Source organism: Caloenas nicobarica, chromosome 6, assembly GCF_036013445.1.
Source record: "Caloenas nicobarica isolate bCalNic1 chromosome 6, bCalNic1.hap1, whole genome shotgun sequence".
Classification (NCBI taxonomy): Eukaryota; Metazoa; Chordata; class Aves; order Columbiformes; family Columbidae; genus Caloenas; species Caloenas nicobarica.
This window is the reverse complement of record NC_088250.1, coordinates 20,687,037-20,714,861: the sequence shown is the minus strand read 5'-3', so window position 1 is coordinate 20,714,861 and position 27,825 is coordinate 20,687,037. Positions and strand designations below refer to the sequence as shown.

The 27,825-nt window shown below is 35.8% G+C and overlaps 1 protein-coding gene across 3 annotated transcripts in view; it reads right to left on the bottom strand.

Annotated features, from left to right (window-relative positions):
• Window positions 1-27,825, bottom strand: part of TLK1 (tousled like kinase 1) — a 70,206-nt gene that overhangs the window by 21,813 nt on the left and 20,568 nt on the right. For all 3 annotated transcript variants that reach the window (XM_065637839.1, XM_065637840.1, XM_065637838.1), the window contains exons 2-11: window positions 22,423-22,541; window positions 19,147-19,218; window positions 13,427-13,502; window positions 10,812-10,858; window positions 10,362-10,448; window positions 8,255-8,344; window positions 7,297-7,389; window positions 6,108-6,218; window positions 4,248-4,384; window positions 2,826-3,014 (exon numbers count right to left, since the gene is read on the bottom strand). In XM_065637839.1, coding sequence (XP_065493911.1) covers window positions 2,826-3,014; window positions 4,248-4,384; window positions 6,108-6,218; window positions 7,297-7,389; window positions 8,255-8,344; window positions 10,362-10,448; window positions 10,812-10,858; window positions 13,427-13,502; window positions 19,147-19,218; window positions 22,423-22,536 — 1,016 coding nt within the window. In that variant the 5' untranslated portion in view covers window positions 22,537-22,541. The remainder of the gene's footprint in view (window positions 1-2,825; window positions 3,015-4,247; window positions 4,385-6,107; window positions 6,219-7,296; window positions 7,390-8,254; window positions 8,345-10,361; window positions 10,449-10,811; window positions 10,859-13,426; window positions 13,503-19,146; window positions 19,219-22,422; window positions 22,542-27,825) is intronic.

Genomic DNA, 27,825 nt, shown 5'->3' with positions numbered 1-27,825 from the left:
AAGAGATGCTTCTAAGAAGTAGGGGACTGGCATTATAATCCCTCAAGTCTCCAAAGAATTTGGAATAGAGTTTTCAAACAAATGTTTCCAGGGCTAAGAAGGCAATCTCTATTTCAAATAAATGTTTTTTCTTTAAATAAATTTCAATTTATTCCTTTCATGTAAGACTAATAAAATTACTTTGCTCAGCAGAAAACAGATTTCTCAAAATCAAAACTACTTTTTAGTTTTGGTTGGGGCCACAACAAGGGAAAGAACGATGGAAAACCAGGACAGTGTTTAGACTCATTTGTTGCATGTTATTTAAACACCAAACTCTCCATTCACTCACAGGACATTGGCAGATGGCGACTTCTATACAATAACTTCAGTGCAAAAATTTTGCTTTTAAATTCCTATCAGAGACCATAGTATATCAGGCTAAACTAAAACAATGCCCTTATTAAGAATGCCTCAGACAACACCTTCAATTAGTTTCAAAACAGTTAACACCCATTTTCAGAAAGGGTTTCAATAATATTGGTTGGTACAAAGCTATAGGTCATCTTGTCAATATCTGCAGCTGGAGACATTTTCTAAAGCTAATAATGCAGTGGCAGAGACAATTGTTGCTAATAACTGCTAGCAAGTTGCTTGCTTGTTTAAAAAGATCTACCTAATCACTTGCATATATGTTGTACTGATTTACTACTGGTTTAGTTCATTAATCTCAAGCAGCTCTTCATTTCCCCATGCCTCATATAAACAGAACCTCTTCCATTTGGCTACACTAATTAACATCATTACTTTTGAAGTAACACAGGAACAGTGATAAGCACAAGTTAATAAGAGGAAATCACATACAGAAGATGACAAATTCACTTTAAAATGGAAGTGCACAATAAATAATTGTTTTACCAAGATACACAAAACATATTTAAATCTGTACTGAGAAGCAGAGAGGAGTCAACACATAATACTGCTATACAAAATTATAATGAATCCTAAATATGAATTTTTTAAAAAACCATTTCAAGTAAAGGCCTAAGAGCATGCTGTGGCTTAATCATTTTGTGATCTCAGGACACGTTCCAGACCTTCTCAAAGGTCTGAAATAAAATCTATAAGCTTATCATATAGGCAAGCAATCTCATATCTAGATTATACAATGATCAAATTAGGATACTTAAAGGCAAAACAGTTTTGATTCAATTATAGCTTACATTTATGCTAGCACTAGATACAAAAGGACAATACCGATTGTTCTCTTGGCAATTCCATAATCAGAAAGCGTTTTCATGTGCCATTTAAAATGTAACTGGTTAAGCCAAATAAAACCAAAATTTGAAAAGCTTTTAGTAATTTGGAAATTACCTAAAACTGCATTACACTAGAAAATATTCAGAAGTCTGTTATCAGGAATTAATTTTATCCTACTTAATAATTAGAACATGTCTTCTGTATTTTTTCCCAAATTTATATTTTATCTCCTCCTAAAGCAGCAATAAGATTACGGAAATTTAACACAAATGGAGACACGGCCAAAAGCCATCAAATTACAAGTTCTGCAATTTTTCGGGTCTTTTCCACTACTTACATGTTACTTTTAATAACAAGAGGTATTACATTCAAACAAAAAGGTATTTTTAACATGACAGTCATCTTTACTGTACTATTCAGAAGTATGAATTCCTTTCTAAGAAGAAACGTAGCACTAAGTATTACTAAATAATCAATTGGAGCAATGAATCTTCAGCACTACAAAAATACACAAGTAACACTAACCAAGATTTGCTTATATCGCAAGCCTTACTACTGTATTTTCATGATTTTGTCACAGCCAGTTTCACAATGTGAACTTTAAGAATGATTCATTACACAAAACATATGCAGCTGTCTTCAAACTGATGGTCCAAATGTATGTATTTTGCAGATCTAACCAGAGCACCCCCAGAAGTATAAATTACTACCCTCCACAAGTGAGAGGTGACAGGTGACCACGTTCAACACATGTAGTCTACTTCCACAAGGTAACACAGATTAATTTCTTAGTCTTTTTAACCCTAGTTATTTACTTTTTTATTTAAACTAACCAGCAACAGACAGACTATCAGCTGCAGCCTCTCAGCATCAAGGGCAATATCTAGTATCTCCAAGCAGCAACTTCTTAAAATAGTCAAATTAAATGTCAGGAACACATCTGTCTGTGCCTTGAATTATACCATTTCTGCCTGCAGGAAAAAAAAGTCACTTGAAAAATGGAGAATTCTTTGATAGCTCTCAATTTTTATGTTTAAATGACAAAAACTTTCAACATTGTCAGTATGTGAAATGCGATCAGTAACTTCTGACAGTTGCTCTCAGGATCCAGCATTCAGAAGGGAAAACAAAAATATTTTTTCCGTTTCTTTTTAGACATGTCTTCAAATACTAAAGGCTGAAAAAAGCTTTTCTTGTCAGCTAAAGACTGTTATATGAAAAATGAAAAGATCTCTTAACTAAAGGAGAGGCTCCTAAACCAATGTGGATCATGAAAAGTTCAACAGGTATCAGTGGCATTACAAGAGTAGGAAACCAGAATAAGGACTCATTTAGATCAGAAAAACAGAGGAACATTGCATATACACAGAATGGGCCTTTCTCTGGTGACTTGACCAAAAATATGTTGGACAATTGTGCAGCATCTTCGTAGGCAGTGGTGCAAATTTCCCTAACATCAGCAAGTCCTCAGTGAGAATATAGCTGCTGAATATACCGAGTGTCTTTTTATGCTGTTATTTGAATAGAACTCACAGAGACAATATCTGAGAATTTATGTAAAAGACTGATTGAAATGTTAAACTTACAGCTGTGGTAAATTGGGTCTAACAAAGGGATCGTTTTCTGCCCCATTCACAGCTTTATTTTTCCTCTGCTTGGGTTCAGAATTGGCAGATGGTGCCTGAGAATTATTTGTAGTTGGAGGCTTTCGCTTGGCCAGGAGCTTTCTTTGCCTTTCAATGTCTTCCCTTTGTTGATTCACCCATTCTTGCTGCCTGTAAACCCCAAAAAAAGCTTTATTAAAGTTGCATCATTTTTCATTTTTTAAAGAACTACCTTTTTATCTGATAAAGCATCAAGAAATTTTTAGAAAAGTTACAGTACATGTGGATATGTTTCCTAGGAAAAAGAACACCAATGTTCTTCATGAGGTGGAAAAATGTTGCTAAAGTTTTGGCACAATCTACTTTCAAAATATGTGGTCGAGGTTTTTTTGATTTTGGGATTGTTTTGTTTTTGAAAGTGTTACACATGATTTCTGCACTAGAAAATGGAAAAAAAAAATCTGAGCTGGTGGATACCTTCTTTTATACCATCAAAAGAAATGCAACAGTGTAAATAGAGAGTACCTGATTTTTATAGGCCAAATACTGAATTTGATATGACCATTCCAAATAAATCATCGCTTTGGTTGTATGGCAAACAATTACAGCTTTTATGCAAAACAGAGATACAGATTGTTTTTAAAATTGTCTTAAAAAAACCAATACCCTAGGCAATCACATAATGCTAAGACTACACATTGCCCTTCAAAAACTAAAATCTTGGTGAATTACCTTTACATAAACATATCTCCAAAGATGGAGTCAGACTCATTACCAAAGAACATCTTCTGAGGCATTGCATAACTATTTTACCACTATCTCTGATAGTCTCCCAGATCCTTTTCCTTGGCCCCATCTCTGCTGAAATACCTGTTGCAGCAGCTCTCTTCCAGGTGGCTGCTGTCCCCATCCACTTGCACTAGACCCTGTCTGAGGCTGCCACATTTGTCACCCATGGCACTGAGGAGCTGGATGCCTGAAAGAGCTGCTCCAGTGACGGATGGGCAGGCAGCACCTGCCTAACCACTGAGAACCTCACAGATCTCATCTGCCCCAATGATCACCAGTGATACATGGTTAGCTGCATGAAAAAAAATCACTGATTCAGTTTTATAGCTCTTACTACCAGCTGAGCTGGATAATTATGTGCTGCTCATTTAGTACATTCATGCTTTTCTAAGGATAGTCACAATCAAGTGAAACCAAACTGTCTTTCAAAGACATCCAGCCTTAGTATTCTCCCAGTTGATTAAGGGAGGTCTGTACTGTATTCTCAGCCTTTAAAAGGCAAAGCAAAATACAGTGTATGAAAAACTGCTCCAATCCTAGAACCTTAGTAATAAAACAGTCCACTAGAGGGAACTAACAATTAGTCAGAATTTTAAGAACATAGCATTTACTAACTTCACAAGATTTTGAAATGCAAAGCCATCTGTCCACTGTTCAGTAAATGAAGCACCATGACGAACTGTTGTAAAATGCCCCAGGCGTAATCTGTCTTGCATGCTCTTCTCTCTGCTTGCCAGCTTTTCCTGTGTGCTCTAAGAAAACAAAACAATATTCATGTTTAGTAATACTAAAGTGTTCAAAAAGTCAGTAAAACACCCAGCTTTTTTCCTCCAACAACTTTCTAAGGGAGGGGTGAAAGGACAGTAGATGAAAACATCTTTTATGTAAAGTAAAAGTACTCTTTTATTACTTTACTCATTTATTCTAATTTCTGCAGAACTCAAATATCTGCAGTTGTCAGAATTGGTACTAATGACGATTGGTGCACCAAAAAAATTAGAGTTTGACTCAGTTTTCCTATAGTTTGCTGTTCTTCATAATTAACAAAACATTTTATTTGTAAATACCGCAAAACTGGTAAGAGTATCAGCATCATACAGATATATAATTCAGATTATGTCTGTACATGTCTATTATACTAAATGAGCCTGATCAGATATCAGAGAGAGAGCACCTACTCTACTTAGCCGGGAAACTCCCTGGACAGAGCATCTGTGTTACTACTTGTACCAAACTGACTGAGCTCAGGAATCTCTACGTGGGAGCGCACTGCAGGTAGACTGAACCGTAACCAGATACTCCCTCGCAGAAGCAGATGCCCTTCTCAGAACCAGCCACTGCTACCACATGCATCCTTGGGATGGGCTAAACGACTCAACCTGCCCAGTCTGCTTCAGCATAAGAAGAGCAAGCCCTGGGAACACCACTAATGGACAGAAACTTCTTTAATTGTTACATATGCTTCCTTCTTAGGAAATGCCTACAGCTCAAACTCACACACGCACAAAAAGTGAGAAGTTGACAAAATTAGGATTTCTGTGCAAACAGACTCCTAGACTGAAGAGGAGGCCTGTACGGCCTTTCATGAAAAATGGCCTACGGGATATTCTCAGTCTGAAGGTGCCCACCTAGCACCATGCTGAACGGATCTGAGGCATTTTTTGCCCGCAGTCCCCCCACACTGGAACTTAAAAAGGACTGCAACAATTTATGTATGGCATGCTAGCAAGGAAACTCTCCCTAATTCTCTGACGGACCAGTCTGTGCCCTTGTATCTGACAGCAGCATCTAGCAGCTAGTGTCAGGAGACAGCCTTGGCTGTTTACCTTAAACTTTTTTGTATCCTAATTTGTAATAATCTGATTTTCTATTCATTTTTTGTTAGATTTTTTTTTTTAATAAGGCTATTTTAAAGAAGAGAGAAACAAGCTATCCTTGCCTTTTACGAAATTGTCAGTTTAAATATAATTGGCATTAAATTTGCAATAACTATTTCTTTCATAGTAGTACGAAAGTAAATTATCACCTTAATTTGTTTCCATTAATCCTGAGCTAACATAGCATTTTATCATTTTATAATCGAAAATTGTCTCAGCCACTTAAAACGTCTTGCAAAGAGATTTTATCTGTCTCGTCTCCATAACCGATTATGTTCATAAATTTTGCCATCCACTGTAATCTTAAAGTTAGTCCAGAAAGTTTGCTACCTATTAACTTCTTATCTTTTATGCTTTGCTATTTCTGAATTACTCATGATGGGAAAACTCCCCTTAAATTAAAAAAGGCACTTTTTCCATGATCTGAAAAGGTCTCAACATTTTATTTTGCCTATTCAGGTTTATAAAAACACTTACTGACAGATAAGAGACCACGAATATGAGCAAAAAAGTTAAAGAGAAAAAGAAGGAGTCATAATGGACTTCTATGGCATGCTAACAGTTTTTATCACAAAGATTATAAAAGTAGTAAACTTACCTTTTCAATTAGGAGCTTCTTACTCATTGAAATACATTTGTTTAACCTTTCTTTATATTTTTCAAGTAGCTTTTGTTGTTCATCTATTTGTCTTCTAAGATCACAGTTAGCCTAATAAATATATACAAAATATGAAGATATATCGAAACACTTCGCACTGAGCTGCACTGTGCATTACAGAGCATTCAGCATACAAATAATACATAAAAGCATTGTACCAAACACTTTTCCATTCCTCCAGTGTTAAACTGAAAGTTTAATTTTAGCTCCAGATCCTTTACATCTGATTGCTGAAGTCATGTGAAATCCTAACATTTTTAATTTAAAAGAAAAGAAAAAATTCACAGATAAAAGTTTCAGTTATCTGAATAGGAAGTTTAACAAGTTCCCTATGTTACAATTATATTTAACTTATTACCTTAACAAAAACATAGCAATATTATATTGTTTAAAACGAAATGATTATTAAAAAAAGGATAGGATTGTCTATCCATACTACTGAACGTGCTAAAAAATGGTCTTCATGTACAATTTTTATAATGTATGACTGCACAGGTTAATATGTACTTGTCCACATATAAACACTAAACAGACTATTGAGTTGTAAATACAGGGTGTTTTGTTTCATATTTCTATGTATTACCTTTCCAACACTTCTTTAAAGAGCAAAAGCATTAAGATTTTTTTTCTGAAAACAGGTCTTAGAGCACAGTATAGCATAGGTTTCTTACTAAAAGTAGTTATTTATTGCCCGTAATAATTTCTGTCACAATCACCTCCATTCTGAAACTGTCAAGAGTTGTCCCACTGATAACTGCTACTCACAGATGGAGCAACAAAAAACCACCTGTTACATGAAATTATATTATGAACTTAAGGAGTTAACCAACTGCCTGCAAAACAGCATCAGCTTTCTTTGTACCTTCAGAAAGCATATAAACCTATTTAAACATTAACTAGACATAGCACAGAAGCAGAAAAAAAAATGCTTATGCATTTTGTTTCATAGACTTCTAGGATTTTCAGAAAAAAAAAAATTACAAAAAAGAAAAACTTGTTTCACCTTTTAATTTAGGTAACTCCAGGGTAATTTTTTAAAACAAGGATTATTCAAATATTTAAAATACTTGCTTCAGATTCACTGTCTGTTGTTCTGAATAAACGTCTTTATCCCATGTCTAACACTTACCCTGAGTAAGTCATCTATACGACCTTCTTTCTTTTCCAAGTCTTGATTTTTATTACTTTCTAGTGCAGCTAATTTCAGCATTGTGAGATCAGTCTAAAAAGAATATTTTGAAATATTTATCCTTTCCTTTAACAATCACAGCATTATTTTTCTCATGCTTGTTAGGTAGAGAAATAAACTACTTGAAAACATCCAGCAAGACCAGTACATCTTATTTGCATGTGTTTCAAAAGTGACATGGAAAGTTCTTATTCAAAACTGCTTTCCCTCTTCATGAGAACAACTGTGAACAGTTGGGACAAACCACTAACAGTGTTAAAAGATTTCATCACTGATTGAAAAGCTATTGTTCACAAAAAAGCATACAAGACAGGGCAAGAATGTAAATGTCAGCTAATTACTTTAAATTCTCTGTATTTGATCAACAAGTGAAGTAGCCTTGTTCTGACTAAGTTCTGAAAGAATCTATCATGTCAGAAATGGCACAGAGAATAAAACAGTTGCTTGCAGCTTTTAAAAGTCATGACAGAACTATATCTTGATCGTCTTGATTGCCATCTCATTTTTCTTCTTCAATGTCATATTTTAAATGCAATACGACAACAGCAGCTGTCACTTCAAATACTGCCTGAAAGAGCAGCCACTACTTCTAAGATCACACAACAGCTAAAATCTGGAGCAAAAGCTTACCAACAACATGGTCACCTACATGGTCATCGAACTACTCATTAAGTACATTGTTGGAAGCCGAGCAAGTACAGAATACAAAGCTAAGCAGAAAGACTTAAACCATGACCTACAGAACTCAACAGAAAAATGCTTTGGCAGATTGTAAAAAGCAAAGCTTTTGAAAGCCTTTAAGAGTTTAGAAGTTGAAAGACAAAGAAACAAACATGTCTATAATTTTTTTTTCTACAGTCTGAAGTGATACAGGATAGCTCTACTCAAAAATAGTTACCTGAGTAATTTTAAAAGATAACTGCTTTGGTTGCGTGATAGGGTGGTCCCCGAAAGCTAATAAAGTAGGAGAAGGACTATTCTGTCGAACCTGGAATGGATGAAAACGAAGGGTTTTAGATACAATTGTAACAACCAGTTACGAACACAGCCTTGTTTACAACTATTGGCAGGAAAATCATATAGAATAGAGAAATAAGGTATCTTTATTACAGAAGATACCACTTGGAGCACTGCATTGGGAGCTACCACTACACTGTTATACATCAGTTGCAGTTTAAAAAGAATAAAATGTATTCTCTGAGAAAACTGAGATTGTCACTTTTGGGAAACAGGCAAAGATTTAAGACAATATAAGACTGACACAGGGTGATGTCAGTCTTACAAAGACTTATTTTTCTGATTCTAAGCTTTCACAACTCAAAAATAATGTGAGTTATTTTTGGAGTGGTTATTTTCCATGGGAGAACCAGAAAGGGGAAGTGTGTGCAGATCAGAACACAAATCCTGTTAATGAAACTTCCCAAAACTCACTAGTTTGTGTGAATGAGACCATTTTCAAGCCAAATTCCAGAATCTGTATTACACTCCACACTGTTAACACGAGAATGTCTGGAGTTGAAAGCTGAGGTCTACCAGCAGAAAAACCAAATCCTTTCTGTAACTGGTGGAATCTGTTTCGCCATTTAGAATCACATGTTGGTATGCTTAACACTGAAATACATTCATCAACGACTTGGATGAGGGAATTGAGTGTACTATCAGCAAGTTTGCTGATGACACCAAGCTGGGAGGAGTGGCTGACACGCCAGAGGGCTGTGCTGCCATCCAGCGAGACCTGGACAGGCTAAAGAGTTGGGCAGGGAAAAATTTAATGAAATATAACAAGGGGAAATGTAGAGTCTTGCATCTGGGCAGGAACAACCCCAGGTTCCAGTATAAGTTGGGGAACGATCTGTCAGAGAGCAGTGTAGGGGAAATGGAGCTGGGGGTCCTGGTGGACAGCAGGATGACCATGAGCCAGCCCTGTGTCCTTGTGGCCAAGAAGGCCAATGGCATCCTGGGGTGTATTAGAAGCGGGGTGGTTAGTAGGTTGAGAGAGGTTCTCCTTCCTCTCTACTCTGCCCTGGTGAGACCTCATCTGGAATATTGTGTCCAGTTCTGGGCCCCTCAGTTCAAGAAGGACCGGGAACTGCTGGAGAGAGTCCAGCGCAGGGCAACAAAGATGATTAAGGGAGTGGAGCATCTCCCTTATGAGGAAAGGCTGAGGGAGCTGGGTCTCTTTAGCTTGGAGGAGCCTGAGGGGTGACCTCTTTCATGTTTATAAATATGTAAAGGGTGAGTGTCACGAGGATGGAGCCAGGCTCTTCTCGGTGACAACCAATGATAGGACAAGGGGCAATGGGTACAAACTGGAACACAGGAGGTTCCACTTAAATATGAGAAGAAACTTCTTCAGGGTGAGGGTGACAGACACTGGAACAGGCTGCCCAGAGGGGTTGTGGAGTCTCCTTCTCTGAAGACATTCAAGACCCGCCTGGACGCCTTCCTGTGTAACCTCATCTGGGTGTTCCTGCTCCGGCAGGGGGATTGGACTAGCTGATCTTTCGAGGTCCCTTCCAATCCCTAACATTCTGTGATTCTGTGAAATTGTGCATATGAGGAAAAAAATTAATTAGCATGACAAATGAAGAGAATATTAAAATGATACAGGCAAATTAGGTATCAATTATTTAAAACCAAAATTTATCAAAAACGGAGCTTTTAAAATCCCAAGTTAGGGGTTCGGTTTCCTCATAAGTAACAAAAATCCTCCCCTTTTTTGTGTGAGGCTTGTGAACATCTGTCATTAGAACATTTCAACATATCTTCAACACTTTACATAATTACTTTGTATTTTAAAATGATGTTTTAGAAAAAAGTTTCAGTGTTAATAGAAAATTTTAGTTTTAATATTTAACTTGATCCTTTTTTCTGCTGTTGAAAGAACGAACTCCTCCCCAGGATTCCCTCCTTCGAAAACTCTTCACTTCTATATAGATTCTTTTCAATTATGCTACTTTTAGACTGTGAGAGTATCTCCAGCATTATGAAGTTCACAAACTTACAGAAGAAGGAGCGGAATGTGAATTCTGAGGAGATCGGATTGCAGGAGGTACGCCTCGCACTGGACTAGAGCCGTTTCCACCTTGGTACTGTGGAGAAGATACGGACCTCCAATTAGTTAATCTTCTTATCAAAACACATTATACATCTACTGAATGATACAGCTCATCTGCACACAGAATTTGTAAATTAGACGGTATTTCTTTTATTAGTATAACCTTTGGTCATTCAAAGAAAAGTGTGAAAGAAAATGGTTTTTGTATTTTAGCTCAGGCTGCACCAAGAGACCACTGCATCTCTTCTTCTAAGGTTTAATGCTGATAAATGTACATAAAGAAAAAAGTATCCTCTCAAGATGGCTGTCCATTACCATCAAAAAAATTGTAATACAAAAAAAGCTAAAAGTAAATTTTAAAGCTGAAGTAAATTTTACAAACACACAAAAACCTTACCTCAAAATAGTCACTAATCTTGTGACCACGTCCCCCAATATTCTTTCCTGAAACAAATATATTAATACATTGGAATCGATTAAATAAATTACTTACAGATATGTCTTATATTTTTATCTATACAGTAACTATAGCAAGGTCTTACCACTTGTTAATTGGTTTTCTTTGATGTGCTAGTATGTGATCTCCCTATGTAGATAATCAAGGGATTGTCCATAACAAAGAGATCAACCTATTCCATTCATTGAGAAATCAGAAATTAAGTCACACTTCAATTTCTTCAATTCCTAAACCAAATCAGTGCATGCCTAGACCTCTTTTAGGTAACAGGAAACTCATCTCTCATCCTACAGATCAAACCTTTAGCTCTATGTCCCTGTCTATCTCAAACTTCACTCACTTCTAAAATATCAAATTAACCAAGTCTATTAACATCATATGCTCCAGGTGGGTTATTGTGCCCAAATGTTCAGCCCAAGGATTTCCCTAAGTGCCAACAACACTGTGGGCATGGAGAGTGACAAGTGTTTCCATTCGTCCCAACCTGGTTATGAATCAGCTAACTCACAGGGTTAACTACAGACATAAATAGAGCAGAGCGGGAGAGCAGAATTTCTTTTATCTTAATCGTCAGTGAGACTTCAGAAGCACCAATGCAAATTCATCTTTCTTCAATGTGAGGACCTGTCAAATATGTGGCATTCGAGAGATTGCACCAGGGCCTTACCCAGTGGCATAAATGCTTTCTTCTATTTGACCTCAAGATAACTGATAAATCTTAAGACTGTATTTGTCTCTTGTTCAAGTCAGACTACCTGTTAGGAAACAACTTGAAAACGGACCATTGTTCAAAGCTTTTTTCTTTATAGAAAGAATTTTTTGCAATAAATTAGGAGATCATTACCCATAGGTCTGAAAATGTAATTTTGGACATTTTAGCGAAGTTTTTCAAGCTCTTCTATTGCTTCAGCCCTGAAGAATTCTTCCTAGTCCAGTACACCTCTATATTGGCAGAGCTGCATAACTTTGTGTCAAAGAAATACCATGAGGAAACAGAAACATTTGGTAGCCCTTTTTGTGTCAAGGCTTTTAACAGAAATATTCAGATAAAATAATTCGAAGACCTAGAACAGCACACAGCTACCCCTTCCAGCAGTTACCCAGTTAGAATACATATCACTGCTACTGCCATCTAGCCAGTTCTTTACTGACCCTATAATTCTGCTAGTGATTTCTGTCTTCATGCTTAATTCCCATATATCGCTTTATCAAATTAGAATTTGCTTCCATCCAGATAAATGAGATAGACTGCTTTCCTTTTTAGTACAGAAAAAATCTAATGTCATGTTACAGAACTCTGCACTGAAGAAATACATCAAATTATTTTGGCACAACCAATTACGAATAGATTTACACTGACTTTTATCCCACTTTCAAATTACCTCCATGTTCTAAACAATACTTTTCTTCAACTTTTATGGATTATTATGCATATTACAAAGTCAAAATCCTAGGTATGCAAAACACAAGAGATGGACCTCTTGTTCCTTTTTTCAATAAAACAGCAGTATTTGCTGTGCTTCAACTGGACTATACCACTCCAATATGCTGCAGTTTCCTAGGCCAGTTCCTTCAGAGTACTGCAGTGCAAACTACTTGGTTTCACTGCTGCTGACAGTAAAACAGTAATTATAAGATATTATAATCATGTTGTCTATGCCGAGAAGTTCCTAAAATTTCTATCATCTCTAATTTCAACTCTTACTGGTAGCAGGAAGGATAGGCTACTAGAACAATGGAAATAGGAAATTTCATTCAAGTTCTTTGAACGAAGCAGGTCTCTATGAAGTAACACTTACGAAGAAATTAATTTTAGTCGAACTACATAATGCTCCTACTAATAGCATGTTGCATCATTAAGACTTCCAGATATGGAGCCCATTGATATGTATCTGAAGCGACACTTCCTAGCTCAGTTAGAAACAAAAAAAGCTAATACAGATGTTATCAAAACTATTTCCTCTCTCCTTCTGATGAATTCTCGTCTTGAGGTTAAGCTTCCACCATTCTTCCCCCAAAAGTCACATTGGAAAGAGGAATAACAAAAACTATGCTTTGTAAATATTAAATTGCAAATCGGTCTCAGTCCGATTTCCCCATCCCTCTAGACAACTACACTGTACAGTAATCCATAAAAAAGAAAAATAAAATTAAATTTTTGAATATACCTGAAAAACAAGCAACCAGATATTATAATCCGTAATCCCTTTCTCCCCTTACCTACTGAAAAGAAATATAAACCATAAAAGTATTTTGGATGAGAAGAACTGCTACAATTCTTAAAAAGTACACAGAGTTGTACCATAGCTACAGGTTACACATGCAGTAGCACACAATTCTTACAGGCAATTACCAGCCCAGCTCAGATTTTACTTGCCCATCCCTTTCAGTAACAAATGAGGGAGGAGGAGAAGATGTAATTTATCATCCAAAACCCAACACCTGTTCCATGCAAGCAAATACAGAATTTTTAAGGCTAACAGTCAAAACTTTGTGCATTATAATTTGATTAAATACACGCAATAACTATCTAATTCATTTACTTGTTATTTTACCTTGGCTGCTTTCACTCTGGGTGTCTGCTTTTCTTTTTCTTCCTCTGGAAGGTTCTGACTGTTTCTTCTCTGGAGTCTACAAACAACAAAAAGAATGTGATCCAACAGCAGCTCTATTTATTTATATTATTATTGCTAAATTGTTGCAAAATAAATTTAAATTCTCATTCATAAAACATGATTTCACAATTCAGCAGGGATGTAATTTCAGATCACAGTTAAATAATATGATCCTTGGTCAATCCGACAAATATAAGCTAGAAAAGATATTGAAGGAAGTGAGAAATAATTCTTAAATAATTTCCCAAAGGGAAATTCTACATACTAATTGTTAAGCAATTATACCTTTTCATCCATTCTGGAGTTTATGTTTCACTTATGGCTATATTTTACCAAGATATTCAGATTATAGTTGTGGGTGTTTTAAAGCTTAATACTTAGTGAAATAAGCTGATCTTGATGGTGTTTTCTACACATTGCCACAGTATAAACACAAAGTTCTAGTGCTGCAATAGGAAGCCAATAATGTTATGTATTTTCAGAAGTGCAGAAGTCATCTCCAAACTAATATAAACTGTAGATTTCCAGAATCTTCTTAGGATCAAAAAAAAGAGAGCAACTGCTCAAAATCTGAGTATCTATACAGCTGGAAAGGGTTGCTGTCCCCTCCCCATTATATTTGTATCTCAAGAAATTCAAAGAAAAATATCAATGATAAGTTAAAAAATACAGATCGGCTTAAAATTTATTCCAGAAAGATTATATATAGTTGCCTAGAAACTACAATCAGCATGTACAACACAGATAACAAGAGAGCGCTGTGATCAGAAGCATCTCTAAATTATATTTGCTCTCTTGATTTAAGGATTGAAACCAGTTAGTCTCCCCTGTTTAAGTTAAATTCTACAAGCTGCTCTGGTTGAAGGAAAAGATCCTGCAGCTGTGGGTGTTTTCAGCCTCTGAGCAGCCTCATACCAGCAACTGGAGAAAGCACAGAAGCCATTACATGAACTTTGTTTTACAATCAAGAAATCAACGGTACCTAATCTCTCAGACTAAATTTGAGATCAGTGATAAAATGCTTCATTCTTTTATACCATCATTTTATGATTCCACTGTATTTAGCAATTTGTGCTCAAAGTATTCTTTTCTTAACACAGCAAATGATATCAAAATTCAAATTTCAACTAGAAGCATTTCAAGTATGTTTCAGTTCCAAAACCTTCACATGGTATCTTCAAATATAAATTTATTAAAAATACCCTAAAATATTTATTTTGGCAAAGAACCACTTTAAGTTACCTGTGATCCACAGAAAATGATCAGTCTATAGAAGAAGAGTCAGGACAAGAAAAGCTTTCCTTATCTATACCATGTATTTTTTAGCAGTTTTAGCTCTGTGGATAGCTTCATAAAAGCACCTTCAGAAGTTTTACAATTATAACTGTTGTATTATAACGCTACAAATGAAGTTAAAATTACATAAATTTCATTTTAAATAAACTCTTCCAATCAAAATCTGGATCTTTTACCATGCTATTGCACATTAGCAAACTGTACAAAACGGACTCCTGGAAATGAAGTTATCTTAAGACTATGTGATTCTAAAAGCAGAAAGGATAGCTTAGAAATATTATTTTAATAATTTGCAATTACTGCCAAGTAAATAGGCAACATTAGGCTATCTTCCTACAAAACTAAATCAAAACTATTTAACCAAGCATTTTCATGTTATTCTTATTTTCCAGCTTTCAATTTTGCAGTTATCATTCTAACGTAGTCACTTTTACCTACCATATCAAGCAAAAATAAGTTCTTTAAAAGCTAATTAATGACTAAACATTTAAGATTTCCTCCACCAGAATCATTTTTCAACTGCAGTGACTGATGTCTTGTATTTAAAAACCAGACATTTGAAGAGGTTTATAGTTTTAAAACTGAAACTCAAATAATTAATAAATGTCTATTTCCTTAAGCTCTTCTGATTTCTTTCAGTGTTTAATTTAACCTTCCAAGCAAAAAGTATTAGCACACTAATGAGGTTATTAATGAGGTTACCAAACAAGGTCACATTCACCTTTTCCAAGTACAAAATTCACATGGTAATGGTACAGCGTACATCAATCATTAGAAAATGTTCTCCAAAATCCTTTCTAATGAATGGAATCATACGAATTACAAGAAACTGAAGACTAATGGGGCTGAGGAGTATCCTACTGATAAATGAAGATCGAAGCTACTTTCAGTCACTTCAAAAGGATTTATGTATGGTCAAGATTTAGATTAAAACCCCACTATTTCAGAAGCCAGACAAAATAGTTTTGAAGCTATCCAAAGTTCGGTTGTTAAAGCTACATTAAAGTTACCCACAGTTTTACATATTAGCAGAGCCTCATCCATCATGATCTTGATCCTAGTTCTCTTCACACTTAGAGTTTTAAGTCTTGGTTTTTCACATACTCCTTTACAAAATCAATATTTCTAAGTACCAATTCTCAACTAGTCGATCTCCTTTACAAAAAGATACTGAGATAAATATTTTTATATATTTTATGTATAGTTAAATATTTTCTACCATTATCGTAGAACTGGTAACAGCATAACTCAAGAAGTTATTTTTGTAGAAGAAAAAAAAATTAAAATAATGTTTAATAAAAGTGTTTATTTTTTTTCTCAACACTTAAAATCTCCGGTATGCTTAATAGTCATGAGGTTTTTTTAGTTGTTAATATTTTTCACATGCATAATGAATGAGTTTATAGTTTTCCACAATTATTTTCTTCTAAATTCTACCCTCCCCCCAAAGCTTTACAACTACAGCACACAAATACAGCAGCGCTATTTTTCTCTGCAACACATTATAAATTCCAATTAGATCAAACCTTTAGTTACTTCTGAAATCACATTTATTATGAGAGTTGTGTATTATTGGGAACCTCAGCAACTAAACAGCTACATCCAAGCAGAGCAAAACATTTAAATAACTAAACAAACTGGACAAATCAAGCCACAGACAAAACTGTCCTTTAAATAATTCATCATCTAAAGAAAATAGAAAATAGTATAATATAGTAATATATATAGTAAATACAATAATAGTAAAATAGTTATAAATACAAGAACGTATTTGTAACCAAAATAAGGAGTAATCCACTTTAACAAGGAATGATGGGGAAGGCCAAAATATTGGAAGACTACCAGAAGCACTTGTTCACAACCCTATTTAGCCAATTTAGGATTTCTCTCAACTACAAGTAGCTAATACACACTCAAATTAAGACCTATGTAGCACAGCAACAAAGCACTTAATAAAATAAAAATAATGTATACATTTAAAAATAACCTGGAATGTAGGCCTGGATCTTAAGATCAAACATCCAGCTGGTGTTTATTGCTCATAAGGCTGAACTGAACCCAGAACAAATCCTGGCTTCAAGCTATTTTGCAGATCAAAGTTTACCTCTCTGAAGTATCTTAATTAAAACTATTATTGAGATAAGTTGTCCCTCTTAATACGTCCATCAGACAGAAAAAAAAGACCGCAGTTCTAATGGTTGTATTTTCTGCAGTCCCATGTGCAAAAACTAAAAAAGAAAACATTCGCACCAGAAAAACAACAAGGTGGGGTGTGTGTGGGAAGCCTGCCTCGTTTTGAAAACTAAGTGTCAAAGACTTTCTTTTAATGTGCCACTTGGTGACGAAAACACAGAATGATGACATGAATGTACCATCACGATTTCATCAGAAACCAATATTCTTGCTAGAAACTAATTTCAATTATTCTAAGATTTGCATTTCTACTTTTCTTCTCCCAAAATTTATTGTAATACAACAGTTCTCTTTCGGCATCAAATTATGGTACTGCTTCCTGTATGATGAAGTCTTTATATTTCTACACTATCATCCACAAGAGGAATTCCTTATTAAGACTTCATTGTCACACCATTAAAAAAAAAATTGTACAACCTGTTTGCAATATTAAGAACTAAAGTGTACTTTTTATAGGATTATAGAATATAAGTAACCAGATGTTATTTTAAGAACAAAACTCTAAAAACTTATTAACATATTTGGTGTTACAATTATAATTTAATTTAAGTGCATACTACTGACAACTTTGGAAAATGGGTCAAGAAATAATATTTCATTATTCAATGTCATTAAGACTCATCTTTCAGTAAACAAAGAAGAAACCTGGAGCACTGTGCACTGGAGATCCGTGCAGGGACTTTTTAGAAAAAAAAATCTTCTTCTATTTTAGAATCCAAGTTTTAGAATATTTAAAAAAAAAATTATACCTATGCACGGCTTGAGGTTAAAACACTGTGCAGAGTCTGTAGATATGGGTTGAACTTTCAAACTTACATGCCTTGGAAAATCGTTGCCTCCATACCTCATGTATACAAGTGTAAAATAACATTTTTCTACACCAAAAAGTTATTACATGTATAGTCTGTGTTTTGAGATCACTCCGATACTCACAGACATGTTTTTCTGTCAAGGAAGTGCAATAATGCATGGTAACCTTCAGGCTCATTTCCATTTCCATTCCCACACCTACACCAGCACAGCATCACTGCAACACTGCCCAAAGTATCTCTAGGAAAAGCCACAAAGAAAACCCCAACAGGCAGACAGACTCTTTTGGTTAAGAAAACAGACTATATACAATTGAAAGGAAAATCCAGCTGGGAAAGGCAAAGGAAAAAAACCAGAACCACCAAACATAACAGAACCTTTTTCAAAGAGAAAAACAAGAAATCACACATATAGAACATTTATTTATAAGTTATTGGTCTTGGGAACCAACTAAATTCACTTGGTGCTCAGCCTAGTATAAAATCAAACATCAGACAGTGTCTCACAGCGACTGAGTGAATCAAGAACTAGGCCTCAAAAGGAACCTTCAACATGTGAAAATAACGTCGAAAGCACACTCGAAACAATTCTCCCTCTTGCATGACACATACTCAAACACAGGTCTCACCTGGGCTGGAAACACACTCCTGCTTACAACGGGTACAATCTTATCGATGCAACCTGTGATGTACACAGGCGAAACTGGCCCAGGGGCTCACCCATCCCAGAACAGGTGAACTGAAAGAGCTGCATTAGCGCAACTACATCAGTGCCGGTCACTAGCAGGAAAATCATCTGCTCCAGGGAAGTCTGCACTCTGCACATTAAAACCTAATAAGGGTATGAATCCTTTTTTGGCTTATGAAGTGTAACTAGGTAAGAAAATACACAGTGACAACTGCAGCTTTTACAAATGCGGATGATAGCTACTGTCTGACCTTGGAGCAAACCTATATTTTTAAAAAAAACATAGCAAACTAGTTTCTACAGTATTTTCAAAGATGCAGCCAAAGACCAGTCAAAGTTTATCTGTGCTTGAAAACTATATTAAACAGAAGACAGCGAACTGTTTAAGCATTTTCAGCTCTAAAAGCTGTAGATATCCTCACAGCATGACTACATAGAGTAGCAGAAGCAGTCCACTTCATGACCAAAAATCCAGAGAAACTTTTATGAAGCCATGTCTCCTCCTCCCAGAGATGGTATCTTTTAGTAATATATGCTTTTTCCTATCTAGCCGTTTATTTTGCATTTTAATTTAAAAGTTTCTATATAAAATAACGCATCAAAGTGGAATATAAGATTATGATTTGTTAGCATTAAAATTTTGAGGTAATAATGAATCTGTCCCATATACTTACCTCTGATTCTTTATCACTTAAAGATCCCAAGCTTCCAAAACTGTGATTTGAACTTTCGTTATTTGTTGAGGCCTATCAAGAGAAACAAAATACTGAACATTATATACAGACTTATAAAACACCTAATCCACTATTATCACTCAGTTGTAACAAGTAGCAGTAACAAAATTTCATGATTGCAAGGAAGAATTTAACTATAGAGCACTTGTGACTTGCAAGGGGGATAAAAAGTTTGTCAGGTGGGTGTTTTGACAGGGCACAGTAAATTGTGTATGTCGATTGTTTTTAAGCCAAGTAAAACTTTGTTATATTCAAAAACCATTCCAGTCTTATTTAGGAATCCAATGAAAAGCCCTACCAAATGATTCCACAGAATGGGCTTAAAAAGCCAATATTGCTGAAAGTGCCAGAGACTACTAAAAATTTTTCATTTTTCAATGAAAAAGGGTTTAATTTTCTCCAAGACAGATACTAGGCTACTGCAGAGATTATATTTTTAATCCATTCAATGACAGAAAATTACAACCTATTGAAAATATTATTCTACGTTCTTAAAACAAACCATTTTCCCCAAAGTAACAAATAGGGACTAGTAAGGGGAAAAAAAAACCCCACCACCACAACCTCCAAAAAACTAACTGTGAAATAGTCTCAAGTTACAATATTTATTTAGAAATTTTCTAAGGCTCATTTATTCAGAGAACTTTTTAACATAGAGTGGCAACAAGGATGTTTTATTGCAAGAGGCTGTTCCACATTCACATAACAAAAAGTGCCAATATCAGTTGAGCTTCTTTTTATTAAAAGAAAAAAAAAAATTATGCGAAGAGGAAGTTTCCTCATTTTTTCCTTCAAAGTGAAAGCATAACATTTTCCCAGTTACCTCTGCACATTAGATCAAAAGGTTTTATCTGGCTTTTTAATAAAAATCAGATAAGCCTGTCTCAACATCCCCCACCATGACCGAAGACTATATTAAAAAGAAAAGCATATTCCAAACCCAGCCCAAATCAGCTACTACACTTCACATTCTCTGCTTGGATACACTGAATAGTCAGAAATAAAAGAAATACAGAAAAAACTGATATAATTGCCATTTTATTGATGGTGGGATAAATCACAGGACTAGATACTGGTATTCCCCTCTACCTTCCTGCCTTCTAAAACCAAACAAAAAGCAAGCAGGAAAAAGAAGAGATATTGCAATGTATACTGAAGATCATCTGTGGAGTATTTATGGTCAAAGTTAAGAACAACTGTGTCTTAGGTGAGGATCTGCATCAATCAGGACAGCAGTAATATTATCTTCTGCAAACAACTGTCGAAGCATTTGGTAGTATTAAAAAAAAAACCCAACAAAACACTTTATTCAGCTATCCATTTGGAAACCAACTGGATGAGATACAATTATCTGTTCAGACAGATCTTGGAATATGTCAGGGAAAAGAAGTTCACATTTTACACAGTAGAGTGAAAAAGGAAATTAGCTGTTTCAATTTTTTTTTTATTTCCCCTGGATAATTTGGATGAACAAACTGAGAACCTGAAAGTGGAATGTAATTTAGGTAAAAGTGAAAACAGCTAAACAACAGACAACAAAAAAAGACTTGAACAGATTTATAGAAACGGTAAGCAGCAACTCTCAGGGGATAAAAAGTTTAAAGAAAAGGAACTCTGAGAAACTTGATAATTACTTTTAAAAACAATGTATTACACACATAGCAGTAGACAGATTCTGAGAAGGAAAGAGTGGCAATAAGGGACCAACACAGCTCTATCAAAAACTAATAGGAGGATTTGTAAGTACACTACAAGTTAAATGAAGTTAAAAGAAGGTACACATCTAGTCACGAAAAAGGACAAATAGTTATTTGAATGGTGAGTAATTACCCAAGGAATTATAATGAACTAATAAATTAGGGGAGTAAGTAGTACTAGAGAACCCAAGCAAGAAAGAAACAAAAGACAAGCCAGAATTACTAAGTTTGTCTCTATCTAATTTTAATCATAAGAAATGGCAAGTATACATTTTTGCAGTCATAATTAGAAGGTGATTAAACAAAAAGAGAAAACAACAGTGCATCAACCACACTGTGTCTATCCAACCTGATTCCTTCCCTGACTGTTTAACTTACTTCTTGGGGAAGATGGCAGTAATAGAAGCGATATGCCACTTCTTTCACAGCTTTGTGACAGTTACCTTCACGTCATTCTCAAAAACAAATTAAGATGACATGATGCAAGATCACTATGCACTGATTTCTGTGCTTTATAGTTGGTTAATAGGCATCAATAATATCATATATCTCCAGAAATTTCATCAATGTCTGCTATCAGGTAGTATTTTGTTCTGTAATCTAGACTGGCAATTGAAACGTGGAATAGGAAGTAAAAAATACTAATCAAGTTTGTACAAAATACTTAAAATATGAAGGCACTGCAAACACTTTGGAAACAGAATTCAAAACTACATTGGTCATAGGGGAAATGTGCCTAAAAACTTAGTATTATATCTCTTTTAACATCAGTTTATTAAGTACTACACTTGGAGAAGAACACTGAAATGCACAAATACAAAACGGAGTACCTTTGGTTAGGCAACGGTATTGCAGGAATCAGTCTTGGAAGTTGAAGCTATTGTTTGCAATAAAGGCAAATTATTTTGCAGATGTATCAACTGAAGGGTAATACAGGACATATGGAAGGTAATTAAGCCCTTCTATTCAATGTTCAGAAGGTTTTTCCTCAAGTGTTGCATCCTGGTTTAGATACTAATGGACAGACTGCAAGAAGTCTACAATGAAAGTAGGTAATATTGTATAAGTGTCTGGAAAAGTTGAAAGAATTTGGCTTCGTTAATCTAGATATATTAGTCTTCAAACAAGTTTAATCTTAAGAACAGAGGTCACAGCAGACCCCCTGTCTCTATTTCAAGCCAAACTGTGGTAGTTGGCCATTTGCAGAAAGGACAACTCCACTTAAATACCGGGAAAAAAGTCTGTCTCTGATCACATGCACTACAGCAAAACCACGAATGCCTGTAGAAACTCATTCTTTGGTATTTTTAAGAACAATTCAATGTCCATGTCATAGACAGGTTCAGCATAAACATCCTATCTCAAAGCAAAATAACAGACTAACAAGGATTTTCCTGAGAGCCTCTTCCAACCCAGTACTTTTGCAAGTGAGTCACATGGGCAATGTACAAGTGAGACACTGTGAGATAAATTAATATTTCAAAGATGGTAGACATGGATGACTGCTCTTAGAACTTACTTTAGCTCCAACACTGCAACTTCCAGTACTTCCAGTGCTGCCACTTACTACTCCTGTAAATCTTGCCTCTAACAATTCTTGTCTTCTTGGGTCCAGGCTATGAAGCTCATCCATTGCTCCTAAATAAATAAATAAACAAACAAACAAATAAATAAATAAAGTTCCCTAATGTTTGCAATGGAATATTTCACAAACAAGCCAAACATACCACTGGCCTATGCAAAGAAAGAACTTACACCGCCAACTTGACAAGGATTCACCATCTGCTACCTAATAAAAAATGTACTCAATGAATTCCAGAAATTTTGAAGAAAGTTCTGTGTGTCAGAATAGCCTTGTCAATTTTGGTGAAAACTAGAACTTGTTAGAGGCGTGTAAGAGACATGGAGTCTGCAGCATGCGATACGCCAACCAGGCAACTATTTATAGATCAAAAACTAGCTGACAAGAGCAAAATACTTTCCAGCATAAAACCTTCCAGTTCTTCAATCCCCTTGTTTTCCATATTATTTAAATTGTTTACGCTATCAATGTCTCACTGTCCAAGACAAACAAGTAAGAATCACAGGAAAAAAGGGAAATCAGAAGGTAGATCACAGACCCCAAGAGGTGCAGGGGAAGCCAGGGTAATACAGAGGTGGGAAGGGCAGAGGAGCAGGGAGCGGGATCAGCAACGTGAAAGGAGCCAAGAGCCACAGGGACCCTTGCAGAGGTGGTGCCCCTGCCAAAGGGGCAGTGGGGGCTGCGGGCACGGCAGGGACAGGAGGGGGCAAGGAAATGGGGGAACAAAAGGAGCTTCTGATGAGCTCAGCCTACAGGAGTAGGCCGCAAAACAATGTGCAGCTTTCTAATCTGTATTTAAATCACGGCTGTTTAATGAGTCTGAAAGATGATCTAGACAAATAGTCTTCCGTATTTACACAAATTGCTTTCTTTGTTTTTGTCTTTTCAACTACTTGAACATTTAGTTTACCTTCATTTGGAAACATTTCAGTTGCTTTATTTTAAATAAGATATTTAATGCTAAAGTCTTTATGCACTATTTTAATAGCATATCTCCCAAGTTCCATATAAAGTGGTATAGCCTCATTTTTTTCAACTAAGACACAACTTACCATGTTTGTGCTTTTCAGTGCCATGGGACAACACAGCAGTTCAGAAAAGACTGCAGGTAATAATTGGGTATATTCAAATGGTGCTATGAAAGAAAGCTTTTGGAATTTCCTTTTATGAAAACTGCAGTTTGCAAAGTTTAAGTGCTTTTAATAACTTCCACTCATCACCTAAGCATCTTGACGGCCAAGGCATCAGCACAGCTTTCCACACCATTAGTAAGACATGAGACACTTTCCTATATGACTCTTGGGTACCTCGCAAATCTTTAACATTCAAGAGCTAGACAGAACTTTCTGTACTGCACATTTTGGCCACTCCACGTCATGCAGCTAAGCCCCCTGGTAGAGACAGCGCTGGTTCTGCTGTCTGGCTAATTCCCTTGCTCCTGCAGGAAGGCAGACAACAGAGAGTGTGGTGTCCGTGCTCCTTCACTGCAGAGCCCGGTACCCAGAACCTCCTCTGGCAGAAGAAAATCACACTGAGAGAAAAACAGTCGGGAAGGAGACATTTGGGAAATGTGTTGTAGGTAGAGTCTTCTTTTGAAAAACATCAAACTGCAAACGGCAGGTTGAGGATACCACATTTTGTTTCTGGAGGTGGAGGAGCTTACCCAAACACAGCCACATCCAGAGCTGGAGGTCTTTTTTCCAGCAATGCAGGGGAATTGCCCAGTTTGAAACTACAGTTGGCTTCTTATCAGTGGTTGTAATGCCGCTTCTGTACTTGCCTAGTAAAAATTCCTCCAATTTCTACATATTTTAGATTGTAAGCTCTCCGGGGTACAGACTGTTTTACTACGTATATGCACAGTGCAGTTCAATAAGGAATCCTATTTAAACTCTTGCTTCCTAAAATGTGCTTGTGTACCACTTCCAGGAGTTTCAAAACCAAACTATACACTTTTATGCACAAAAAATATTTCTTACACTTACATATTGTGCAATAAAGCTTTTTTTTTTTTTTTTTTAAAAAAAAGCAATGTGTACAACATACCTTTGCTAGTATGTAATCCATACCTTAATGGGAAAGTATTGCTCTAAAAGAGCATAAGAAACGAATCAGATGAGTTTAAATGACTATTGTTTTGGTTCATAACAGTAAAAGTGTCTAAGTGTATGCCACTCTGAAATAAATAATGTGAGTTTACCAAAGCGACCCATTTAATGAAGCAGGACTATCAATATTTTGATTTACTAGCCTACTTGATAGTCACTGCCCACCAAAGTTCAGAGCTTACTTAAAATTGCTGACATAATTCTAGCAATTATAAACCATGCATATATTACAGAAACAGATACCATCATACCCTATATTGTTTATTTTATGAAATATAGAAAGCAATAATCACTGTAGACAGCGAAGGTTCATTTGAAGTGCTGCAGGGTAAAACTGCTACTGCAGGTCTCATGTACTGTATCTAGATACTAATGTGCTAAATAGACCAGCACCCCTGGGTTACCTCCCCAGTCAGAATGGTAATTTAGCAGGTAAAGGGGTAGTCCACAGCACAGATGAAACACAATCCTCCCTTTTATTTTTCTGCTCAGATTTTAGAACCTACACATGGCTAACAAACACAGTGTATTTTCTTCATTGTTTCTGGTGGAGTGTTTTTTGTTGTTGTGTTTGCTGGGTTTTGGTTTGGTTTGGTTTTTGTTATTGTTAAATATCCAGAACCAAAAAGCAACACACAATTAACACATACACTCTGCCATCCTTCAGATCTGAAGGACAAGACAGAAAATCTGGATTCGAATCTTCCAACACAGAGCAAATCCTAGGAAGATCTATTAAACTGCCTTCGTCATTCATGCTGTAATTTAAGATACACCATTCACTCCCAGACACACAGCTGTTTTTTCCAAGAACATACAGTTCCGTACAATCCTTCAGTACTTAGCATGAGTTAACTACTTTTAAAGCTACCATACACTTTAAGGCACTTCATGTAAGGGACAAAAAATATAATTTTTAAACACCAGACTTCATAAATTCTCCTGCTGACAGAACACCTTGCTGCCCACATGATAGACATAACTTACAGTTTTGAAAATATACTCAGACTTCTTAGTTGAACTAACTTCATTCCTATCCTTGAAGGTCAACTCAGTAGCTCAAAAGACACACAAGTACTTTCATCTAATGTCATTGTAAATATGCTGTAAGACTGGCATTGCTATCACCCACTGCCATTCAAACTTCTGCTGTCTTCCAAAGAGAACACCTGGTAGATTATCCCAAACTCACAGAAGAGCTCAGATTTTAGAATGCTTCTATAGTAATTTTTTTAGAAGTTACCAACGCTACCTAGCTGTTGTATTTTTTAGGTTCTTTCAGAATCGTGTAAAGCCTCTTCTCTAAAAACTGACATAAAAAATACAGATTTCTTGTCCTGAAAAGGACACTTTTTGAAAGAACTCTTTCAAAAAGAACTCCAAACTCCTCGAAGAATTTGTTAAGCAATGATTTATCTCAAAAATCTAAGTTATAAATTCAAAGAAGCAATTTGTAAGCTTTTTCATTCGGTATAAACAATTAGACTGTTTTCTAGCAAAAACAGAGATGTAAAGAATCAGAGGATTATCCATGGTAGTTTGAATTTTTCAGAACTGGTGACCATAAAATAATAAAGCACAACTGCATCTGTACTCTTAAGGCCCCACACCTCCAAACATACAAATACTTGCAAAAGATCCAGTTATTTAACCAAATATTTACTTGCTCATACCTCAGTAAAATGGACATTTTAGGAGAAAAAAATTAGCAGAGAGTTGCAACAGCAAGTCTTCACCTCCTAAAACTGGATCTTTTGTGATACACAGATACAATCTCCACCGCAAGCACTGCCAGACCGCAGAGCAGCACTGCAGACCCAAACACAAGGGCTTGGCAGATCAGACATGTTTTTCTTTTCCACTAAATATGGAATCAAGCTCCAAGCCTCAATCTTTATCTTCGACTCTCTTATTACCCTGAATGGACTCTTGTTATCTGGCAATCAATTACAGCTTCGAGATGAAGAAAGATCAACAGCTTCACACATTGTCAGCTTTCTACAATGAAGATAAAATTCAGTATGCAGAAGCCAGATTCTTCTTAGAACAACTCCCCAGATTAGACTGAGGCCCCCTCCTCCTGAATTCAAGGCCAGTACAAACCACCTTTCACATAAGTGAAAGGCATACTGGTTTGGTCTGGTTTCTTTAACTGACTTACACACATATAGCTTTTAATGCCAAAGCAAACCACTTGAACACACAGACCTATCTATTGAAGAGGACAGTTCAACGATAGCCCAAACATAAATCAAATTTCCTAATGTGCTCCTAGCAGGCACTCAGATTTTATGGTAACACACATTCTATGAGAATTATGCCCAACATATTTTTAGGAACACTTCACATTAACACTGATAATATCACCACCACATAGTCTCTTCACTGACAGTAGCATCCTTTAGATCAGTAAATATAACTAATATCCAACTTAAAGGGCAAAAGGTAGGAATAAAAAACCCCCACATTTAAAATGTCTGGGAAGCAGCTTTTTTTTTTTTTTTAAATCAAAATTCCTTTAAAGGTATCAAACAGTCTTTGAAGTTATGAACACCAGACTTTAAGCATGGTAACCATTCCAAGTATAGAAACCACTGTTTAACAGCATTGCAATGCAATCCCTAAAGTCTTTAAGTAACTGTTTATTTCAATTTGGAATATCCTAAATGTGCATTTATCCCATTACGCTGATGCTCTAATAATTTAACTTCATAACAACTGAGTATGACAGCTCTTGTCAACCCAGAATACACGTGTACGAGCAGATAAATGGAAAGCTTTAAATTATCAAATGCAAAACAGACTACAGAAAATCAGTAAAAACACAGATTTTTAAATCCTTGAGCATCCTCCTAAAAAAAGCCCACAAGACTACTTTTCTCCTTTCACCAAAATTAAGATGCATCTTGTCTCTGCATCCATTTGTATTTCCTTTTAAGTGAACTACTCTCTTGTCTCATTTGTAAAAAACAAAGCAGCAAACCAAACCATGCACTAAACTTCATTCTTCTCTCTTTCTGAAACTCTGGACTTTCCTTACTGCAGAACCAACCTGAAAGGACTTTTTCATTCTCCAGGAAAATAAGATAATGAAGCTAACATTCCTGCCTCCAAGAAAACAAACTATTTGGTACAGTGGTTAGGCAAATGCTAGCAAGTCATCATGTTGATCAAGGTCTCTTCCTACTAACAGTAAAACTTTCTATTTATTACAGCTTCCACTTTATATGTG